This window comes from Rana temporaria, chromosome 8, assembly GCF_905171775.1.
Source record: "Rana temporaria chromosome 8, aRanTem1.1, whole genome shotgun sequence".
NCBI classification, from domain to species: Eukaryota; Metazoa; Chordata; class Amphibia; order Anura; family Ranidae; genus Rana; species Rana temporaria.
The window spans coordinates 87,879,779-87,903,914 of NC_053496.1; the positions used below are offsets into that span (position 1 = coordinate 87,879,779).

General features: G+C 42.7%; 1 protein-coding gene across 1 annotated transcript in view; it reads left to right on the forward strand.

The window, feature by feature from the left end:
• The window catches only part of LRRTM3 (leucine rich repeat transmembrane neuronal 3), a 141,253-nt gene extending 121,434 nt beyond the window's left edge, over positions 1 to 19,819 (forward strand). Inside the window, exon 3 of the mRNA XM_040362151.1 lies at positions 19,116 to 19,819. Within this exon, the coding sequence (XP_040218085.1) occupies positions 19,116 to 19,166 (51 nt within the window). The 3' untranslated portion in view covers positions 19,167 to 19,819. The remainder of the gene's footprint in view (positions 1 to 19,115) is intronic.
• The last annotated feature ends 4,317 nt before the right edge of the window (positions 19,820 to 24,136 follow it).

A 24,136-nucleotide genomic window follows, 5' to 3' on the forward strand; every position in this document is an offset into this window, starting at 1 on the left:
TGAAAAGCAACAAGAAAAAAGGATGTGAAACAGAATGAAGAATAAGAGGAACTGCAGGCATTTTTTTTAAAAATAAATAAAAAATAAATAAATAGGGCAAATGATTTTTTATTGATTTTTTGTGAAGGAATGAAGTTGCCCACCAGAGAGGACTGGGGTCAGGGGACACCTAACCTAACCAACGAGACAATCGTGGTAGGCACTGTTTTCTGTAGACTAAAGAAAGAAGATGTACCAAATGTTACCTTGGTGCCTCTGTGATTGATATCCATGGTATAAGCTGGGTTTCCTAAAGCCTCATACACACGATCGGACAAATCTGTGGATTTTTGTGTGAAGGGCATAGTCCGTGAACTTATTCTGCATACAGACGGCAGAACATTTTCAGTCAACATACACCAAACAACGTGTTTTTTCAGCTCTTTACCGCCACCCTTTGGGCAACTTCTGCTATTGTTGTCTGATGTTTAGTATTGGTTTGGAGCATGCGTGTTTGTACTTTGGATTTTAGTCCGACGGATTTGTGTACACACGATTGGATAATCCGACGGAACACATTTGTAGTCGGACAATTTGAGCGTATGCACAGCCAACATTTGTTGTCGGAAATTCCGACAATTGTCCGATGGAGCATGCAGATGGTCGGATTATCCAACAAAACATGACCATCGGACAATAGTTGTCGCAATATCCGATCGTGTGTAGGGCCTATAAGGACATGGTTTATTGCAATACACTTTCCCACACCTTTGTCATTTACACCAGTGGTCATCAACTCAGGGCCCACTAACAGGCCAGGTTTTATGTATTACCTTGTTGGAGATGCAGACTAGAATGCTGAAATCACTGAGCAGCAAGTGATATCACCTGTGTTATATTGCAAACCTGGCCTGTTAGTGGGCCCTGAGGACCGGGTTGATGATCACTGATTTACACTATTCATTTACATGACATCTTTTATCCAGAAAGGAAGTTGATGCTAAAAGACCTCCCTCTGCTAGGCACTGTGATCATGGGTCTGAGATAGGGTTGCCACCTGTGCGGGAATCACCCGGACTGTCCAGTTTTTACATCTTCTGCCTTGGTTTCTCACAGCCTGACACCAGGGCAACCCCATACAAGCTTAATCAGAATCTTGCTTCCATAACATGTATCAGATGCTCACCTATCTTCACATATTTGTAATTGTCTGGATGGAAACACCCTAGTTGCAAGGGACTTGTTTCTCTCTGTGGAGCGATACAGAACCTCCTGGCTGCATTTTCCGATGCTTCGTTTCTAGTTCCGGCTACTGGAACTCTGTCAGGACTGCTCACTCTGGCAGACCGAACTAGTGGAGAGGAGCTGTGAGTGTGTGGGCAGAGGAAGGAGCTGCACGGACTGTGAGTGAGGAAAGATGGGGGCAGAGAGGGGAGGAGAGAAGCTGGCTGCCCATCCCAGGCTACATATGTATGTATTCAACTCATAGTATGTTGTGGTTGTGTCTAGTGTATCTATTTATGCATGTTTGTGTGTATCTGAGTGCATTTATATAACTCAGTAGGCAAATATGTGTGTGTGTGTGTGTGTATGCATGTATATAATTGAGCATATGTACAGTATATACTGTTGTGCTCAGGAGTTTACATACCCTGGCAGAATTAATGTTTTCTTGGTAAATTTTCAGAGAATATGAATGATAACACAAAAGCTTTTCTTTTAATCATGGTTAGTCTTTGGCTGAAGCCATTCATTATCAATCAACCGTGTTTACTCTTTTTAAATCATAATGACAACAGAACCTACCCAAAGGGCCAGTGCTATGGTGTAGTGGTTGGCACCTTCACCTAGACTGGTTCGACACTACCTGCCTGGAGTTTGCATGTTCTCCCTGTGCCTGCGTGGGTTTCCTCTGGGTACTCCGGTTTCCTCCTACACTCCAAAGACATGCTGTTAGGTTAATTGGATCCTGACGAAATTAGCCTGTGTATGTATGAATGTTAATTAGGGACCTTAGATTATAAGCTCCTTGAGGGTAGGGACTGATGTGAATGTACAATGTATATGTAAAAGCGCTGTATTCACAGCATCTCCCGGCAGGGATGTAATCCCAAGGGAAGGGGCGGGCATGCTGACTGACCCCCAGCCAGAACAGGTCAGATGATGGGGGCAAGCTTACTGAGGAGGAACAGGAAGTGAGAAATTTAGATAAACAAAAAAAACATTTAGAATGGAAATTGAAGGAAAAGGTAAGTGAACCAACAATGCACTAGCTTCAAGGAACCTATTTAGAAAATAAAAAACAAACCTTTACAACCCCTTTAAGTCCATTCATGTGAAAAAATATTAAAGTTGATAAATTCTTATTTTGTGCCTCACACCTAAAGACAGCAGCTCCCCCATAATTTTGACCACCTAAATCAGAAGGTAAAACGGCGCTTCAGCCTCTATCCATTGGCCAACTGCTCCACTCTAAGGATCACAGACAGTGCAAGCAGAACTCACAGATCAAAATCCATCAAGGAGAAACAGAACTCACAATAGCGAAATACCATAAAGAATTTTTATAAAAAAAAAAAGGTTAGCTTTGCGACGCTTTGCAGGCACTGCCCCATTGATTTCAATGGGCAGGGATGCTGTAGGAGCAGTATATTCACCGCTCCTACAGCACCTCAAAAATGCGGCTGGCAGGACTTTTTTTTACCATCCAGCCAGTGCCCTCAGGCTTTCATACGTGATATAAATAAGCCGCCTTTGCAGGCGCTATTTTTAGCACAATAGCGCCTGCAAAGCGCCTCAGTGTGAAAGCAGCCTTAAGCACCGCAAAAAATAGTGGCACTTTAGCTCCGACGCTCCCAGCGCTTCAGTGTGAAAGTAGCCTAAGGCAGAAAAGGTGGTCAGAGCCGAGAAAATTTGCTTATCAGAGTACCTCAGTACTGAAGGCTCTGGTGGTGTTCTATGAATAAAGGAATCCAGCATGCAGTCATCGGGAAGTGCCCACTTTTGAGCTTGACTAGAAGCTTAACCTTTGTAGTCTGGCGAGAGGTTTGCCAAAAGTTTAATATTACAGATTTAAAAATAGCGTACAACTGAGATACATTTTCCTTTCTAAAGAGAAACACAGCTATCAAAAAATGTATTTATTTCAAGTACATACGTATTCATAGACCTAAGGGCCTGGAAATAAAAGGATGACAAATATGTCAAGGTACAAAAGACACTACTTATCACAAAAATCATTTAGAGTTAAGGTTACATAAAAGCAATAACAAAATACATACCGTATTTATCGGGGTATTGCGCGCTCCGGCGTATAGCGCGCACCCCTAATGTAGACCCAAAATTCCTGTAAAAAAAACATTTTAATACTTACAGTTTTGGTGTCTTGTGTCTTGCCCGGCGACCGTCTGCGGCCTCGGTGGTGTCCTCCCAGCTTCTCCCGCGTTGTCTCTGAGTCGAATCCCCGCTTCCCGCGCTCAGTTTAAATGCCTCCGCCGACATATACCGAGCACAGTACACTCGGGCACGTTCGGCCACGCTCGGCTTCTCACGCATAAACATCACAGAGCATGACCACGAGCGAAGCCGAGCCTGGCCGAATGTACCTGAGTGTACTGCGCTCGGTATATGTCGGCGGAGGTGTTCAAACTGAGCGCGGGAAGCAGGTATCGGCGTATGTCGCGCACCCATGATTTGCCCCTTATTTTAAGGGGAAAAAAGTGTGCGGTATACTCAGATAAATACAGTAAGTACAATGTAGATGGAATTGAGCTGCAAGCATATGAGTGTAAACATAATGTTCAACAATTTTTTGAGCTAAGGAATTTACAAAAAAATTTGCAAATAATATATAAAAACATCCTGTAAGTACAATTTTTATTAAGTTGTTTATAGATATCAGCTTTCATTAATAATGCCTTCATTAAAGTATAGTGCTCATATTTATTTTGACCATTTTTTGGTTCAATTTGGAATTTTGATCATACTTTGTGCAGGTTACCAGTTCTGCTACATGGCAAAGGTACCGTTCCAAACTGTAAATATATCAATGGATAGATTTGAGAATTTGGGAAAATAGATTTGGGAATTTGGGAAAATTGTTGCCCTGTACTTACTGTAATTTTCCTTTCCTGAATCCTCCTCATGTCAGCCTACTGTGGGGATGTAACAAGCAATGGCCAACTAGGGTGGGAACTTGAAATAAAATAAAAAAGACTGCACTTCAACAGTGACTGCCCTAAAATTTTTATCAAGCTACCGCCAAGAGACAACTGTAGCATGAGGTACAACGGGTATTGGATTGGTGAACGGTGCCTCTTCTGAACATTGATAAGCCACTGAATCTGGACAGAGTCAGGATCACACTGTGCTTCAAGACATGTGGCGATCTGGCCAAAATTAGTATGTTGTCCTCCATAAAAGAATTTGGAGGATCAGAAGGAGGTATCGCTCACAGCACAGACCATACCAGAGTCCCAAGAGAGGAACCAGAAGTTCCAGCACCCCACTGAATGCCAGCCTGCATCTGCCAGAAGGGAAGACAAAGAAAAGACAGGTAACATAGTAACATAATTGGTAAATTTGAATAAAGACATCAGTCCATCCAGTTCAACCAGTGTAGGTGTGTGTGTGTGTGTGTGTAAAAATAATTTCCCATATCCCCTTAAATTATTTACATTAAGATGCACGTCCAAAAGTCTTTAAAACAATCAATACTTCCTGCCAACACCACCGATTGTGGAAGAGAGATCCACATCCTTACCGCCCTGACAGTGTAAACCCTCACGCAGCCTAAGGTTAAACAGCTTCTTATCCAGTCTCATTGTGTGACCTTGTGTCCCCTTACACTTCCTGGGACTGAAAAGTTTCCTACTTATGCTGAGATCACCATTGAGATATTTGTACATCGCAATCATATCCCCTCTTAGGCGCCTCTCCTCCAGGGAGAATAAATTTAGCACTTGTAGTCGTTCCTCATAATTGAGGTCCTCCAGTCCCCATATTATTTTAGTTGCTCTTCTCTGGACTCGCTCCAGCACATCCTTTCGGAGGATTGGTGACCAGAACTGAATGGAATACTCCAAATGTGGCTGAACCAGAGTTTTATAAAGTGGCAGAATAATTGTCTTATCTCTGGAGTAAATTCCCTTTTTAATGCATGCTAATATTCTGCTGGCTTTGGAAGCTGCAGCTTGACACTGCATGCTATTGCTCACTCTGTCGTCTACTAGGACCCCTAGATCCTTCTTCATCCTGGAAGCCCCTAGAGATTCTACCCTCTAAAGAGTAACTTGCGTTTATATTTTTAACCCCCAAGTGCATTACCTTACATTTACCAGTATTACACTTAGTGTAGTAGCCCACTCAATTACTTTATTCAAGTCCTCTTGTAAAGTTACTATATCCTGCTGTGTTGTTATTGCCCTGCATATTTTTGTGTCATCAGCAAACACTGAGCTCAAGCTATTTATTTCATCCCCTATGTCATTTATAAATAAATTAAACAGAATTGGTCCCCTGGGGTACCCCACTGACCACTCCAGACAATTCTGAGTACAGGTTATTTATCATGACCCTTTGGACACACCCCCGTAGCCAGTTTTCTATCCAGGTACATACCCTATAGTCCATGCCTACAGACCTCAGCTTCTAGATTAAAGGGTCACTAAAGGAAAACAATTTTTTAGCTAAATAGCTTCCTTTACCTTACTGCAGTCCTGGTTTCATGTCCTCATTATTCCTTTTTGCTCTGATGTTGCTCTAATCCTTCTCTGTTCTGAACACTTCCTGGTTGTCTGTTTCCTGATGAAAAAAGTCATGGGAGCTTTCTCTCTGTGGTCACTAATCAAGGAGGTGTGATTGCTGTGTGTCTAAAACCCCTTAGCACCAATCAGTTTCGTTTTACAAACCATCACTGCCCTGTATTGCCTCTGTTTCTCTGTACATCACAGAACCAGGAAACAGCATGCAAAAACGAAACTGAAACCATAGGTACATTATATGATTGATTTTTATCTATTTTTAATCATTTTTAAAAGGAATCAGTTAACTGTTATATGTCATCAGTAAATTTTTAGATATGGTCCCTTATCATCTCTTCAAATAGTTTACAAACTACTGACATTAGACTGACTGACTGACCTGTAGTTCCCAGGAATAGCTCTCTGCCCTTTTTTTTAATATTGGTACCACGTGGGCTTTTCGCCAATCAGCTGGTACCAATCCTGTCCGTAAGCTGTCCATGAAGATTAGGAATAGTGGTCTGGCTATAACCTGACTGAGTTCTTTAACCACTTAAGACCCATTACGCAGGTAAAGGACCTGGCCAGTTTTTGCGATTCTGCACTGCGTCGCTTTAACTGACAATTGCGCGGTCGTGCGATGTGGCTCCCAAACAAAATTGGTGTCCTTCTTTTCCCACAAATAGAGCTTTCTTTTAGTGGTATTTGATCACCTCTGCGTTTTTTTTTTTTTTTAAACAAAAATAGAGCCACAATTTTGAAAAAAAAACAATATTTTTTTACTTTTTGCTATAATAAATACCCCCAAAAAAGATATAAAAAAACATTTATTTTTCTCAGTTTAGGTCGATACGTATTCTTGTACATATTTTTGGTAAAAAAAATTGCAATAAGCGTTTATCGATTGGTTTGCGCAAAATTTATAGCGTTTTCAAAATAGGGGATACTTTTATTGCATTTTTATTAATAATTTTTTTTTTTACTACTAATGGCGGTGATCAGCGTTTTTTTGTGACTGCGGCATAATGCCGCAGTCACAAAAAAACAGACACATCGGACAATTTTGACACATTTTTGGGACCATTTTCACAGCAAAAAAATAGATAAAAATGCATTGTTTACTGTCAAAATGACAGTTGCAGTTTGGGAGTTAACCACTAGGGGGCGCTGAATGGGTTAAGTGTGACCTCACATGTGTTTCTAACTGTAGGGGGGGCTGGACGTGTGACGTCATTGATCGCCTTTCCCTATATCAGAGAACAGACGATTAATGACAGCGCCACAGTGAAGAACGGGGAAGCTGTGTTTACACGTAATATATGTTTTAAAAAGTTCCTTGATTCTTTATCAATTCAGGCTACATCTCCACAAGCATTGGATGCAAAAGTAAAGCACCCAGCACCCGTACTTGCCAATTTAGTTTAGCCCTCTGTTGATCACATACTGTATATTGGGGCCAGCGCTAAGAGACAAGCAGCTTGATGAATTGGTGAATGTTAACTGTGCTATTAGGATCAGTTCACACGGTCAGATCAAGAGATTGTGGTTGCATAGTTGATGCCAGGGACCCCAAGCAGGTGTGAGAAACCCTGGCCAATCACCCAACGTTTGATCAATGGATACAAAACTTATGCCCCTTGCACACGCTTGGAATTTCCGACGGAAAAAAGTCAGTGGGGAATCCCGACGGGAAAAAAGAGAGCTGGTTCTCTTTTTTTTGCCGTGGGCTTGGCAGTTTTGCCATCGGAAAACCCGGTCGTGTGTACGGGGCATAAAAGTGTAACTGTAACTCCATGTACTGTACATTGCAAGGATTTTACCAATATTCGTAGCAGTCATGGTTAACTTTGGAGGCCCTGTCAATGTCTACCCATTGAGGTGGGTACAATGGCTCATCTCTTGCAGGGAATTGACATTTATTTTTTTTTAGAAACCTGATAGGGCCCCCAAAGATCCTATGACTACAGGTGAAATGCTTCCGTTTATAAAAAAATATCTTTATCCACAGGATCCCACCACTTAACCACATAACATAAATATAATGACATTTTGTATATTTAGGAAAACATATACATTTTAAAAATATCCTAATAATTGCTATCCAGGATTCTACATATGGGCCCGGATTCATAAAGACTTACGCCGACATATCTTTATATACGCCGCGTAAGTCCACTGATGCGCCGTCGTATCTATGCGGCGTATTCACAGTACAAGATATGCCTGAATTTTGGCTTCCTACGACCGACGTAAGTCTCCTACGCTGTCGTATCTTGGGTGCATATTTACACTGGCCGCTAGGGGCGCTTCCATTGATTTACGCGTTGAATATGCAAATGACCTAGATACGCCGATTCACAAACGTACTTGCGCCCGTCGCAGTAAGCTACGCCGTTTTTTGTAAGGCGTACGTCCGGCGTAAAGATAAACCACCAAATAGTTGGTCTAAGTCATGTTAGGGTATGGACGTCGGAACTGCCGTTGGATTTTACGTTGTTTACGTAAGTCGTACGTGAATGGGGCTGGGCGTAGGTTACGTTCACGTCTTATGAATTGAACCGGCGTATCTTAGGGAGTAAATTCGACGCGATTCTGAGCATGCACGCGCATGCGCCGTTCGTTCAGCGCTTCATTTACATGGGTCACGATTAATTTTAATACAACACGCCCAGTATGTGGATACATTTATTCAGCCACTAGTGCCCCAAACTAGGGCATATCTCAGGGACACTAAGCATCTAATACAGATCCTTGAGAGTACAGTAATGGAACCTGATTGCAGTTACCTGTTAGCCACAGCGGATGTGGCATCTCTGTATACTGTGATAAACCATGAGGAAGCCATTGGGGCTACCAAATGGGCGCTGAATAGCTTTGGTCATCTCATATCTAAACAAAAAAGATTCATTTTGAGATGCCTGACGTACGGGCTACAGCACAATTACTTCTGGCACAAATCAGAGTATTATCGGCAACTTAACGGTATAGGAATGGGTGCAAAATATGCACCAAGTGAAGCTAACGTTTTCATGTCTGAATGGGAAGAATCGTCTATATATGAGAATATGCCTGAACAGCTTACACTCTATAGAAGATTTATAGACGACTGTATCATCATTTGGAAAGGTGATGAGAGCACCCTAACTCAATTTTTTGAGACATTAAACGATAATCAGAAGAACATAAAACTTACCTACACTATCAGCAACACAACCATTCAGTTTCTTGATTTGGAGATCACTATGGAAAATCAACAACTAAAAACCAAAACACACTTTAAGCCGTTCAGAGGAACAGCTATATCCCTGTGGGGAGCTGTCACCATGACCCATGGCTAATCAATATACCTAAGGGTCAATTGTTAAGGATCCGCAGAAACTGCTCAGACCCCCAGGTATTTTTGGATCAAGCCAAAATAATTGAAACAAAATTTATTGATAAAGGGTATAACAAGGACTTCATACAGGAAGAAATATCAAAGGTGTATGAAATTCCACGCACCCTTAATACAAGATAAAATGAAGACAAAAAGGCTGGAAAATGAATTACCAATAATTCTTAATTATAACACTCAACATAAGCAACTTGAAGCTATTATAAAGAAACATTGGCCAATATTGAAAGCGGATAGGCAGCTACAGGGAATCTTACCCAGTTACCCAAGGGTCGTGTACAGAAGAGCACCAACATTAAGGGATTTGGTAGCAAAAAACATCACTGACCCACCGGTGAGAAATAATCTACTCACTTTCTATCAGGGAAAGGGCTTTTTCCCATGTAAACGATGTTTTGCGTGTAAACAAACCAATTTTAATGGACAAAAATGCTCAACCTTCAAATCCACAGTAACTAAGAAGGAATATAACATTAAGGACCTCATTACTTGTAGAACTGAAGGGGTAGTTTATGTATTGGAGTGCTCCTGTTCACTACAATATGTTGGACGCACCAAGCGTCCAATGTGGAAACGCATTAGAGAACATGTCCAAAATATTCAGAAGGCTTTCCCCAACCACAATGTGTCACGACATTTTGATTCATGCCATCATAATAACCCCAAGGAAATGAAATTTTGGGCCATTGCCAAATATACTCCACATTGGAGGGGCAGTCATAAAATAAGGGAATTAAGTAAATCCGAGTCTCGCTGGATACATGAGATGCAGACTCTATCTCCCAATGGCCTTAATATTGAATTTGATTTAAACTGTTTCATTTCTGACTCGTAAATATGCTCATGGATTTAAATTTTAAATGGCGTATCATAATATAATATATTATTTTAATGTATTATCTATATATCTTTTTTTATATATTCTGATGGTTTTATATGGTCTTATAGGTATTTAAATGGTGCTTATGTACATGTATCTATTTAATTGTCTATTTTAAATCTTTTTAATGTTAATTAATATGCTTATGTTATTTTAAATGCTTGTTATGTAATTGACCACAAGAGGGCAGTAGTCTGTGAATGCACTAGCCCCATAGCAAGTATTTTAGACTGGTTTTAAAGTTATATATTAAAATTATGTTTATTCATGTATTAGCACTGGATCTCACTAGAATCTTGCTATGTGAGTAAAGCCTGTTTGCCGCAATGATGGTTTGTTTTTCCCCTTGTTGCTCACACCAATGAAACGCTGACGGTGGGATGGCTATTTAACCACAAGCTATTCCCACTACGTAGGAACCCATGAGTAAGTCGCGTGCCTGTGACGTAACGCGTAGGGAGGAGCCTGCGATCGAATCCGAGTGCATCGGATCGAGCTGAGGAAACAGCATACTGAGCGGCGTTTCATGCTTTATTGAGAGCGGGGATTCGTGAGTGTACATGCTGATGCTCTGAATTACATTCCGATCTATCATCGAATATTGCGCAATGTGTTTTTTCTTTTCTTTCTTTCATGTAAATACCTGTCTGTGAGTGCTGATCTATCTGATCACAGCGGTGAGGTGCTGGAGCAGCATTCGTATGAATGAGGGTATTGTTCCTCATTGGGACTTTGTTTTTCTCACTGTGCACTACCTAAGGACTTGGTTGTAGTTATTCACAGTATATGGAGATTCATCTCCCTGATTAAGCTTGTACGTTTATCACCTTTAAGTTAATATTAGCGCATCTATATATTATACACGCCCATTACCTGCCTACTTTGAATTAGGCGGGCTTACGCCGGCCCATTTACGCTACGCCGCCGTAACTTACGGAGCAAGTGCTTTGTGAATACTGGCCTTGCCTCTCTATGTTACGTCGGCGTAGCGCATATGAGATGCGCTACGCCGGCCAAAAGATGCGCCCTCTACGTGTATCTGGGCCATGGTGTGCTTACATATCACCAGCTTATGTTAGCAGCTTTGAAGACAGCTCACACTTAGTACTAGAATAACTACTATACTAATATAGATATGAACATTTTATAGCATTCCCCATGTGGCAATATTCCAAATGGTAATTGAGGGTGGTGCTATAAAGAGGTGACCCCATGCACCTCACCTCATTTTATGTATGCCCATAACTATAATATGGAAGAGCTTTGCTCACAGAAATGCTGATTAGAATTAATTTACAGAAGAAAAGCATAAACATCAGATGCAGATTTAGAAGAATATTTCTTAAGGGTAAAGCTGTGCCTTATGGCCATGCATCTGACACAGACACAGCTAAGCAATCTGTACTTGCTAAATGTGGGGAAGATTGCTTGTTTTCCACAACAGAATAACAGAACAGAATTGTGTTTGTGTCTTGCCTATTAATGTTTATTCACTTGTAGAAACTCCTTTGAAGACATATTCCTTAACCTGCCCAGGGCATTGGTGAAATGGGTTCATCGCTGTACAGGGTGCAGTCGGGAGAGACAGATTTTGTTACTCTGATTAACAGCTTCTATAATTAAACAGCCATGCCTGGGAACTGTCAGTATTTGCCCCCAAGGCTCAGAATTTTTAGGCACATTTCTGATTCTCAGAGATTATGCCTCCAATTTTAGAACTACTATTTCAGTGCTGCATTTCATATTCTTCAAATAATCTCTGCTGTTATAGTCACATAATCTGTGTCTGCATCATCTAAGAACCCAAGTTTTCTGTTAGACATAAACTATGTACAGCTACTTCTTGAATATGTCATTAAGGCCCCGTACACACGACCGAGTTTCTCGGCAGAATTCAGCCAGAAACTCGATCGGAGCCATATTCTGCCGAGAAACCCGGTCGTGTGTACACTTTTGGCCGAGGAAACCGACAAGGATCTCGTCGGGCCAAATAGAGAACATGTTCTCTATTTCCTCGTTAGTCAACGGGGAAACTTGGCTCGCCGAGATCCTCGGCGGCTTCACAATGAACTCGACGAGCAAAACGATTTGTTTTGCCCGTCGAGTTCCTCGGACGTGTGTACGGGGCCATACAGTATCTCATAAAAGTGAGTACACCCCTCACATTGTTGTAAATATTTTATTCTATCTATATGTGACAACACTGAAGAAATTACACTACGCTACAATGCACTTAATGTACAGCTTGTATAACATTGTACATTTTCTGTCCCCTCAAAACTACTCATCACACCAGCCATTCATTTCTAAACCCCTGACAACACAAGTGAGTACACCCCTAAGTGAAAATGTCAAAATTGGGCACAAAGTGTCAATATTTTGTGTGGCCATCATTATTTTTCAGCACTGCCTTAATGCTCTTGGGCATGGAGTTCACCAGAGCTTCACAGGTTGGCACTGGAGTCCTCTTCCACTCCTCCATGATGACATCACAGAGCTGGTAAATGTTGGAGACCTTGCGTTCCTCTACCTTCCATTTGAGGATGCCCCACAGATGCTCAATAGGGTTTAGGTCTGGAGACATGCTTGGCCAGTCCATTACCTTTATCCCTGAGCTTCTTTAGCAAGGCAGTGGTCGTCTTGGAGGTGTGTTTGGGGTCATTATCATGTTGGAATACTGCCCTGCGGCCCAGTCTCTGAAGAGAGGAGATCATGCCTTGCTTCAATATGTCACAGTACATGTTGCCATTCATGGTTCCCTCAATGAACTGTAGCTTCCCAGTGCCGGCAACACTCAGGCAGCCCCAGACCATGACACTCCCACCACCAACAATTTTTTTTTTTTAGATAATCAGAGAGTTCTTTGCCATGAGGGGCCATGTTGAATTTCCAGTGACCAGTATGAGAGAGTAAGGCCCCGTACACACAACCAGTTTCCTCGGCAGAATTCAGCTTCCGACCGAGTTTCTGGCTGAATTCTGCCGAGAAACCCGGTCGTGTGTACACTTTCGGGCCGAGGAAGCCGACGAGGAGCTCGGCGAGGAAATAGAGAACATGTTCTCTATTTCCTCGTTGTTCTATGGGAGAACTCGGCCCGCCGAGCTCCTCGGCGGCTTCAGGGCTGAACTGGCCGAGGAACTCGATGTGTTTGGCACGTCGAGTTCCTCGGCCGTGTGTACGGGGCTTGAGAGCGATAACACCAAGTTTAACACACCTGCTCCCCATTCATACATGAGACCTTGTAACACTAAAAAGTCACATGATACCAGGAAGTGAAAAAAGCTAATTGGGCCCAATTTGGACAAGTTCACTTCCTGATGACACACTTGATGTCAAATGCATAGAGACTGCAGGGTTTAGCATCTGCTCATCACTTCCAGGCAGACTAGAACAAGGCTTAGACCTTGTAAAAACAAACCTTTTTTTCGATCGCCGCGTTTTTTTTTAAATTTCGAATTTTTTTTCCCGCCGCGTATTTTTTTTTTACCCAACGCAACTTTATTGTCCCGTCGCGATCCACAAAGCCCGGCGTAAAGTACGTTCGCGCGATGCACGTCGGGAAAAATGACGTCACACGCATGCGCCGAACGTCCGGCGCGGGAGCGCGCCTCATTTAAATAGGAATCGCCCCCTCAATCAGACGACTGCCTTGCGACAGAGGCACTTAACTACTTCCCGACCCGCGTATTGTAAATGTACGTCCTCTTTTTAAACATGGATATCTCAGTAACGGCAGCAGCTGCTGCCACAACTGAGATATCCATGTTTTCAGCGTGGCGGCCGTGTAAACGATAACGGCGGTCTCCGCGGCGGATTCGCCGCGAGATCACCGTTATCGGTGGCGGGAGAGGGGCCCCCCCCCCTCCCGCCGCTTTTCCGCGCCCTCCGCCGCTTACCGGAGCCGTCGGTAGCGGCGGAGGAGATCCGATGCTGCCGCCTGGAGAGTGAGGACTTGAGTGAGGGCAAGATGGCCCCCACCCGTCCTCATAGCTCTGCTGGGCGGAAGTGACGTCAAAACATCAGTCCCGCCCAGCCTCTTAAAGAGACAATTTTTTTTTTGTCATTTTTTTAAATGACAAATTTTCCTTTTTTTTTTTTTTTTTTTTGCATTTAAGCCTAAATATGAGATCTGAGGTCTTTTTGACCCCAGATCTCATATTTAAGAGGACCTGTCATACTTTTTTCTATTACAAGGGATGTTTACATTCCTTGTAATAGGAATAAAAGTGATCATTTTTTTATATTTTAGTGTAAAAAATAATAAAATCAATAAAATTAAATAAGAAAACAAAAAAAAAATGTTTTTAAAGCGCCCCGTCCCGACGAGCTCGCGCGCAGAAGCAAACGCATACGCGAGTAGCGCCCGCATATAAAAACAGTGTTCAAATCACACAAGTGAGGTATCGCCGCGATCGTTAGAGCGAGAGCAATAATTCTAGCCGTAGAGCTACTCTGTAGCTCAAAAAATGCAACTTATAGAATTTTTTAAACGTCGCCTATCTAGATTTTTAAGGGTAAAAGTTTGACGCCATGCCACGAGCGGGCGCAATTTTAAAGCGTGACATGTTGGGTATCATTTTACTCGGCGTAACATTATCGTTCACAATATATAAAAAAATTGTGCCAAATTTATTGTTGTCTTATTTTTTAATTCAAAAAAGTGAATTTTTTCCAAAAAAAGTGCGCTTGTAAGACTGCTGCGCAAATACGGTGTGACAAAAAGTATTGCGATGACCGCCATTTTATTCTCTAGGGTGTTAGAAAAAATATATATATAATGTTTGGGGGTTTTAAGTAATTTTCTAGCAGAAAAAAATGTTTTAGTCTTGCAAACACCAAATCTGAAAAACACCTAAGGTCTTTAAGTGGTTAAGTTACACGGCGTGTAATTTCTAGGTAAGTGCTTTGTGGATCGGGCACTTAGGTAGAAATTTAACGCCTGTGTAACTTAACTGCTGAAAGTTAAGTTAGGCAGGTTTTTTGAGGATTTGGCCCATTGTTTTTAGAATTGTTGATGACACGTATAATTTAATTGGTAATTGGTTATTGTAGATACCATATTCACTGAGCACAAGTTCACAATTTTTATACACCCAATTGTTACTGACAACATAGGGATAGATGAGTGTTAATTAATTTATATATTTAACAAGTTAGCGCAATTCACTCTATATCATATCACTTAGGGGTGTACTCACTTTTGTTGCCAGCGGTTTAGACATTAATGGCTGTGTGTTGATTTATTTTGAGGGGACAGCAAATTTACTGTTATACAAGCTGCACACTCACTACTTTACATTGTAGCAAAGTAATTTCTTCAGTGTTGTCACATGAAAAGATATAATAAAATATTTACAAAAATGTGAGGGGTGAACTTACTTTTGTGAGATACTGTATATTTTCCCTGCTTGTGCCTAGATAAGGGATAACAGAACTAATAAAGACTTAGGGCCAGATTCACAGAAAACTCCGGCGGCGTAACGTATCGTGTTTACATTACACCGCCGCAAGTTTTCAGCGCAAGTGCCTGATTCACCAAGCACCTACGGCGGTGTATCGTAAAGACGTCCGGCGCAAGCCCGCCTAATTCAAATGGGGCGTGTACCATTTAAATTAAGCGCGCTCCCGCGCCAGACGTACTGCGCATGCTCCGTAATTTTTTTGAACGGCGACGTGCGTAACGTACTTCCGTATTCCCGGACGTCTTACGCCAAAATTTAAAAAAATTGAAATTCGACCCGGGAACGACGGTCATACTTTAACATGGCTCATCTAAAGTTAAGCCATGTTAAAGCAGCCGTAACTTTGCGACGGGAAAAAATTACTAGCGACGATGTAACGAACGCGAAAACCGTTGTGGATTGCCGTAAAAGCTAATTTGCATACCCGACGCAGGAAAACGATGCAAACTCCACCCAGCGGCGGCCAAAGTATTGCAGCCTAAGATCCGAAGACGTACGAAGCCGTACGCCTGTCGGATCTTAGCCAAAAGCCGTCGTATCTTGTTTGTGAATCACAAATTAAGATACGAAGCGGCAAATTTGAAAATACGCCGGAGTATCAGTAGATACTCCGGCGTATCTCGTCTGTGAATCTGGCCCTTAGTTTGCCCAGAGACAAATCAAGTTTGATCATGTGCACTGCAACAATAAATGTGAGTTCTACTAAAATAACACACTATATAGTAGCATAATTTGTTCTTCACTTTAAGAGAGTTAGGGATAGGGCAAAGAAAATAAGCAGATGCTTTGGTTTCAGATGATGAGACTTAAATGATAACTCCACTTTGGTGTAACTATATATATATATATATATATATATATATATATATATATATATATATATTTACACCAAAGTGGAGTTATCATTTAAGTCTCATCACCTGAAACCAAAGCATCTGCTTATTTTCTTTGGAAGCAAAATTAGGATCACAGCTCATCAATTTACCCTGCTCAGTGCCCACCTGCAGCCTATAAATTGACCAACAGTGCAGCCTGTTCAGTGCCCATCTGCAGTCTCACCTTTCCCATCATTGCAGCCTTCGCCAGTGTCAGATTATTCCTTCTGTCTTCGAGGGAAGAGGAGAATTTACTTACAAAAGGTTATATAAGGGAAATCAAAAGAAAAGACGACTACTTAGGCTGCAGAAGGCAATAATGGGTCGTTGACGAAATATAGTCAAATTTATTTAGTCAAATATATACAAGATAAAAATTGCTCATACACGTTTGCAGGGTATATTCATAATGGACAATTTGCCCTATAATGCTGCTAGTGTCAAGAGGATGCATCTGAGTTGCACTATAAAAAACATGTCGAAAAGACATGCAAAACAAGAATGTTTAACAGTTCAGTGTAATGGATCAAGTGGCAATTATAAAGCAGAGCAATTGTCCCTACATTACCACATCCATAAGCTGTTCCGGCAGACTGCCTTCCGCTCTCCTCCTCTATGGCTGTGATTTGCGGAGTCCTTCCGGCATATCTTCAATCTTTCCTGGCCATATTCGGAAACACATGGAAGCACCATGCAAGGTACTCAGAGATACTCTGCAATGTTTTCATGCGGAACAGCTGGGTCTGTATTATAACCGGCCCTCCTACAGCTCTCCACGTCCCAGATGAATGGGGGATCGTATAGGCGGCGTCACAGGGCTGCAATGACTGCTGAATTTACATAGAGCCACCATCTCCTGTGTACCTGTCGCTCCGTCACTCACAACCACGCCTCCTGGCCCTGATCAAATGGTAGACAGAACAGTGGCCCAATGCGGGGCCAGGAGGCGTGGCTGTGTGCGTGACGGAGCGCCGGGTACACAGGAGATCGCAGCTGTATGTAATTCAGCGGCGCTCGCTCCTCTTCCCTCCTACAGCATGGATCGGAGAAGCAAACACCCACCCACGATTTCCCCCTGATTTTAAGGGGGAAAAAGTGTGTGTTATACGCCGATAAATACAGTAACTTGTCTATTCCTATAGTAAGCTACTCTATTAAAGCTCTGATATGTTACTGGTGATAGTACAATGATATAAGGTTAGCTATGAAAATAAACACACTGCTTAGTAAAACAGGAAAATATTAAATACTAACATAAAAACACTAATGCTGCGTACACGCAATCAGAATTTCTGACAACAAATGTTTGATGCTAGCTTGTTGTCCGAAATTCCAACCGTGTGTTGGCTCCATTGGACATTTGCTGTCGGAATTTTCGACAACAAAAATTTGAGAGCTGGTTCTCAAATTTTCCGACAACAAGTTTTGTTGTCGGAAATTCCGATCAGATGTACACAATTCCGACGCACACAATTCCACGCATGCTCAGAATCAAGCAGAAGAGCCTATACTGCTTATTAAACTTTCTCGGCTCGGCGTACGTCTTGTACGTCACCGCGTTCTTGACATTCAGAATATTAGGTATTTACTTTTTACTATTTACTTTTTACTATTTTTTTTTAACAGAGTCATTACACTATTCTGTCTGTCTACCTTGCAGACATTATTTTTTTTTTCCTTTAGTGACCCTTTAATTTAGAACTGGTGAGTTTTTCATTTCCATGGACGTTTTTACAGCCATTTTTTTTAGCCTTTTTTACAGCTTAAAAACGTCTGTCCATGTTTTTTTTTTATTATTTTTATTTTTTTGTTGAGCTGGAACTCAAAAACGCAGCGGTATCATTTTTTAGCGTTTTTGCGCATTTTTGAGCGTTTTTTAACGTCTTGCGTTTTTACAGCTCTAAGGCTGGAGCGTCAGAACGCACTGGTCCTGGTTTTTTTTTGCAGCTTAAAAACGGCTCAGCCATCTACAGCTCAAAAACGTCATGGTGGGCATGAGGCCATAGACTAACATGGAGAGAAGTTTTTAAGCTGCAAAAAAAGCTCGGAAAAGTGGCTGTAAAAACGTCCATGGAAATGAAGCCTAATAGTCAAGGAAGAGAGAGCGTACAAACTGTGTTACTTCCTTTTTATTCTACACACAGTCATATTCTCCGGGGGAAAGCCTTATGCATAATATATGACTTATCTAATTTTCTTTGTGTGATAGTTAATAGGTACAACATAGAAGGTCTTGATTTTAATTATTGATTAATATTTTACAATAATTAATGATTCTTCTTTATAAAAATGTTTTGTGTTCTAATGAAAAATATTTTTTTTTTGTATTTTCTTGGGACTGTAACACAGAGAACTGCTGGATGGAATATAAATTCTCGGTTATGAGAAATGGTCAGTAAGGAAGCAGATTCCTGCTGTGCTCTGTCTAAGTGGAAAAGTCATCAGTCTCTGTGTTTACACATTGGCTCATTCCATATTTTTTCTGATGTGAGTCATATTTTATATTCTGTGACTCCGGGAGATGTAAAATCACCAATATTTTCTCAATAACCTCTATAAAATTGTATGTTTATTTAATTTCCTGTCCGCACGAACAGTATATTTATGAATATGTTGCAAATAATGCTGCCAAGGATAGCCAAGCAGTTTAGATTAATTTCAGATACCACATTTTGGAAAATGGATATTTACCCAAGAGAGATTTAGCAATTGCATGGCACTGAGGGTGTGAAATTGCTATTAAATCCTAAAAGTGTGTTTATTTCTTTTTTTTTTTTTTTCCAGAACTCCACATCCTATCCGAGAAGTCTGTGCTACTATTTACCCGGAGAATGAAATCACTTAACACTTACTGACAAAATATTTATACAGTGGCCACAAAATAGAAGCGCCTGTTTAGTATCATGTTGGACTATCATTGACCCTGACACTCACATGTCATGGCAGTGAAAAAAATGGGCCCTGCAGCATCCAGTTGCTGGTGATCATGCAATGCATATGCAATTGCCTAAGGCTGATGGGTGGATGCCCCTTTCTATGGATGCTCAAGTTAATCTCAAAGGCATTATGCCAACCCCTGAATTTACCATTATAGTTGTGCTGTTGCAACTGGGATTCACTGGACCAAACTACATTTTTCCAGTCATCAATAGTCCAATGTTCCCAAGCGGCCATTACAAACACTTTTTGAGGTTAACAAGTAAGGTATCCTGTAAGCTTGTTTGTATGTGTGCCCCATACCACCAAGAGTGCAATGCATGGTGCAGTCCAGTATTGGTTGTTTATCCCACATGTGTATTGTAATTACTGTGGTGTGGCATTTGCTGTTATGTCCCCAGTAGGGAAGAGAAAAGAGGTTTTGATTAAATTTATTTTGCCAATAATTTTAAGATTTTCTACTGACACAGAAACTCTCAATTTCACTCACTGAAATTTGATTAAAAAAAATACCTACTCGCCCTTTTTTATATTTGGAGGGTGTTTTTTTTAAGGGGTGAGGGGTATTATTTATTGTTTTCAATTTATTTCAATTAGTGTTCTATAAATTATTTTTTTCTGTGTGTACCGTATTTGATCATTATTTGTGCAATGTCACTTTAAATTTATTATGTCAGTTTTTTTTATTGTCAGACTTTTTCTTTATGTGAAAAAATGTAAGGTAATGAGGGAAGAATTGGGCACAAGACTACCACCAGAATAGTTGAAAGTCATTTGAGTTGAGCCATTTAAAAACAATAGCAAAAACATCTACATTTCACGATCACTATTGACTCCAAATAATTTTACCAAAAAGGCAAAATTAACCCCATTTCCTGATATATCCAGAATTTCTGAAATATGAAATTCTCAGTTTTGCTCATCCCTTGTCTCCTGCCAACAAATCCACGAGGACCACTTCCCATATAGTGAATGTTTTTTCATTCCAGTACAATTTCCTCAAAATCTCAATAGAACACAAAATAAATTATCCAAGTCACTTGGAGGTTAGGGTAAACATACATGCTTTTTTTTTTTAATGATAGGAAAGTAAGACAGTGTTTATTAAGCAAACTTTGTAACAATGTACAAGTAATCAGGAATTTTACACAGCTTCAGCCATCCAGGGCCCTGGGGACCATCGGGCCCCTTAGAGGTCGGGTGGGCTTTGGGTGCTGACGAACAAAAAAAAGGGGGATGCCATCTGGGGCCCTGGGAACCACCGGGCCCCTTAGAGGTCGGGGGGGCTTTGGGTGCTGACGAAAGAAAAAAAAATGGGGGATGCCATCCGGGCCTCTTACATGTTCACTGCCTGTACTGCTTGGCGGCCCTGCAAGTAGTAGCAAACAAAGAGTGCCGCGCTAATGCTTTAAAAAGACAACCAATAAATTATAAATCAATCCAACTATTGAAGGCTTGTGTTGCATAACCCAGCTGTACAAACAGTGCAAACCGTGACAAGTACAAATAAATATATATAATGGCAGTAAAAATAATCAAAGTCCATAAAAGTGAAAAACAATCCAATTTCCAACAAACATGATGTGCAGTACAGCCAGTGACACTCTCCTGCATCAACATGTACCATAAGCTGCTTACCAGATATTATGATCCCTTAGTTATAGGAGGTCAAGACATGCTGCCCCAATGTATTGGACCATATGGCAATGAAGCCCACCACGGATTCAGTAACAACCATGTTAAACAATGGCAATAGTAAAAAGAAAGAAGTCCCACATAGCGTAATACAGTAACAGCTCATGTTATTTATTGAACATAAAATAATACCAAATGGGTAAAACAAGCTTTGAAACAAGAAAAGCAGCCACACCGCTCAGCGTGTGTATGCAGTGACGTCGTAATGCAAGCTCGGTGCAAGTAAACACTTGGGGCCATATTCTCGTAGATCGGCGCATATTTAGTGAGGCGGAGCGGATCTCCGATGCGCACCGCCGGCTTAACTTGGCGAGAGCCGAACCATATTCCCAAACCCCCTGCGTCCTACGCTGCGCTCGCGTAACTTAAATGTGTTGGCGTAAGTAGGCGCAAGTAACGGTAGGAGGGATGTGGGCGTGAAGCATTATAATGATCCGTGACCCCATGCAAATGATGTCCAGATCTAACGGCGCATGTGCCGGACGTGCTCCGCCCTCTGCGCATGCGCACAATGACAATAGGTGTAAATCCATGCTAAGTTGGGCCGGCCCAGTGTATAAAAGCTTCAAGCATCCGCCCAGCTAGTGCAAAGTGACTCCCTTGTATTTCCCTATTTGTGTTTTCACTTTGCTGCTGCTGCTATGCCAAGGAAAGACCGCAGGAAAAAAAACTTCAGCCCTGCTGAGAGGGAAGTTATTATCTCAGCAATGGAGCGCTTTGATGCCAGGCTCCATGGTGCTGAGAGTGGCAATACCAGCAAAATCAAAAAGGAAGAAATCTTACGCAAAGTGACGGCACAGGTCAATGCCCTTGGCCATGAGGTGAGGACCCCCCAGGACATCATTAATAAAATGAATGACCTGCGGGGGGTGGTCAGAAATAAAATGGCCACCATTGCCAAACATGCCAGGGGCACTGGAGGTGGGCCACCCTGTCCGATCCGGCTGTCAGAGGAGGAGGAAATTATTGCCAGATGCCTGCGGAGGGAGCAGGTGGAGGGCCTGGAGGGCCATGACTCCAGTGACCCACCCATGAGGACAGGTAAGTGTGTTTTATCTTCTATATGGTGTGTAGCATGTTTGGGGGGGGGGGGACATGTGACAAGTGTGTGGGTCCACCAACATGGGATTTTTTTGTGTCATCCACAGGTGTGCAGGAGGGAGCTGGGCCGTCTTCTGCTGTCCGTCCAACACCATCCCCCCAGCAGTCTGCTACAGTGGCTGACCCCCTGGGAAGCCTGCAGGCCTTTTTGGAGGGGAGTGGCCAGTCCTCCGCACAGGAGGTGGTTGAGGAGGATATTGCCCATGAGGAGGTGGTGGGCAATGAAGAGGAGGTGGCCCAGAGTGTGCAGGAGGTCATTTTATTTCTTGACGACTCACATGAGATGCCCGGAACATCACAGCACCACCCAATCACCAGCCCCTCAGGGTCTTCCATCACCCTCTCCAGCCCCTCCCGTCCCATGCCCCTCACCACCAGCCCCTCACGGCCCTCCCCCTATTCAAGGGCCCCAGGCACTCCTGTCCCCAGGAAGGCCACCCATAAGACCAGGGGTGTGGCAGGAGTCCTGCAGGAAAAGCTGGTCAGGCAGCAGGACCAGCAGAGCCGCCATATGGGGGACATTTTGGAGGAGTTGAGGCGGCTCAATAATAGCCTGTCCTCCTCTGGAGCAGTGCCCGACGCTCTGCAGGATGTGGCAGGAAACTCTGCAGCCACCATTACAAGTCTGGGTGAGCTGCAAACCACCACAGCCGAACTTGTGGGGGAGGTCAGGGGCCTGCGGATGGCTGTGCAGGCCCAGACTGCATGCCAGGAGGCCCTGCTCAGCCGTATAGCAGTGGCTCTAGAGGGCAGACAGCCAGCCAGGGAGGCACCTGGGGATGTTAATCCACCGAGGGAGGCTCCTCCACCTGATGCCCCACCACCCCCAAATGAGGCTCCCCCCAGACAAGCGAGGGCCAGGAACCTGGGCACCAGGCGGAGTCCGCGCCGGGGCCGGTGATTTATTTGGGCTTCTTTATGCTCTAAGTATGATTTTTTATTTAATTTTTTATTTATGCTCTAAGTAAGAGCTTTTTAATATTATTTTATTTATGCTCTAAGTAAGAGCTTTTTAATATTATTTTATTTATGCTCTAAGTAAGAGCTGTTGTATTTTTTGTGCTGCACAAAGTAGTGCATAGCACAGTGTAAATGGTGTGTGAATGTGGGGGGGGTGACACTCCTGCCAGTAAGGGGTGTCACCCTCGGTCGCTGGGGATAAGTTCTCCCCAGGTCCGTGTGAAAGGTGTATGAATGGACAGCAACATCATTGGAGCCTTGACGCGGCGTTGCTGCTCCTTAGTACCGTGCGGTGTACTTCGGTCTAATCCAATGGGATGTGCATGTGGGGTGTGTGTTAGGGACCACAGTGGTGTGCATGCGTGCATTTTCTGTGTGCCATGTTTAATGTGTGTGTTTAACGTTCAAAGATTCGCTCCACGAGACATCTCCTGACTGCTGTACCATCAGCAGACGGGGTAGCCTCGGTTAGGGGGGGACATGGTGGTTGGGGGGTCAGGTCATCACGTAGGTCAATCTGCAGGCCCTTTCTCACTGCGAAGTTGTGCAGCACGCAACATGCAGCGATGATTTGGCACACGAAGTTGGGGGAATACAGCAGGGTACCCCCAGTCTTATCCATGCATCGAAAGCGTGACTTAAGGATGCCAAATGTTCGCTCAACCACTGCACGGGTGCGTGCGTGTGCTTCGTTATATCTTCTCTCTCCTGGTGTTTGCGGATTGCGGAATGGAGTCATGAGATGAGGTCCCAGTGCATAGGCAGAGTCACCTGGAAGGGAAAAGACAGGAGGATGTTAGTCATGCATGTGCCCCTCGTGATGTCTGCATCATGGGGGGGGACAGTCATACCTGACACCCATGTCACTCACCAACCAGCCAGCTGTCCCCATACACATTCTGCTCAAATTGTCTTGGGATGTCACTTTGCCTGAATATAAAGCTGTCATGGCTGGATCCGGGGTGTTTTGCACGGACGTGCCATATGAGGCCATGTGCATCCACGATCACTTAAACATTGATAGAATGCCAATGTTTTCTGTTGCGGTATATGTGCTCGGTCTCGTGGGGGGGCTGTATTGCCACATGGGTACAATCAATTGCACCCACAGT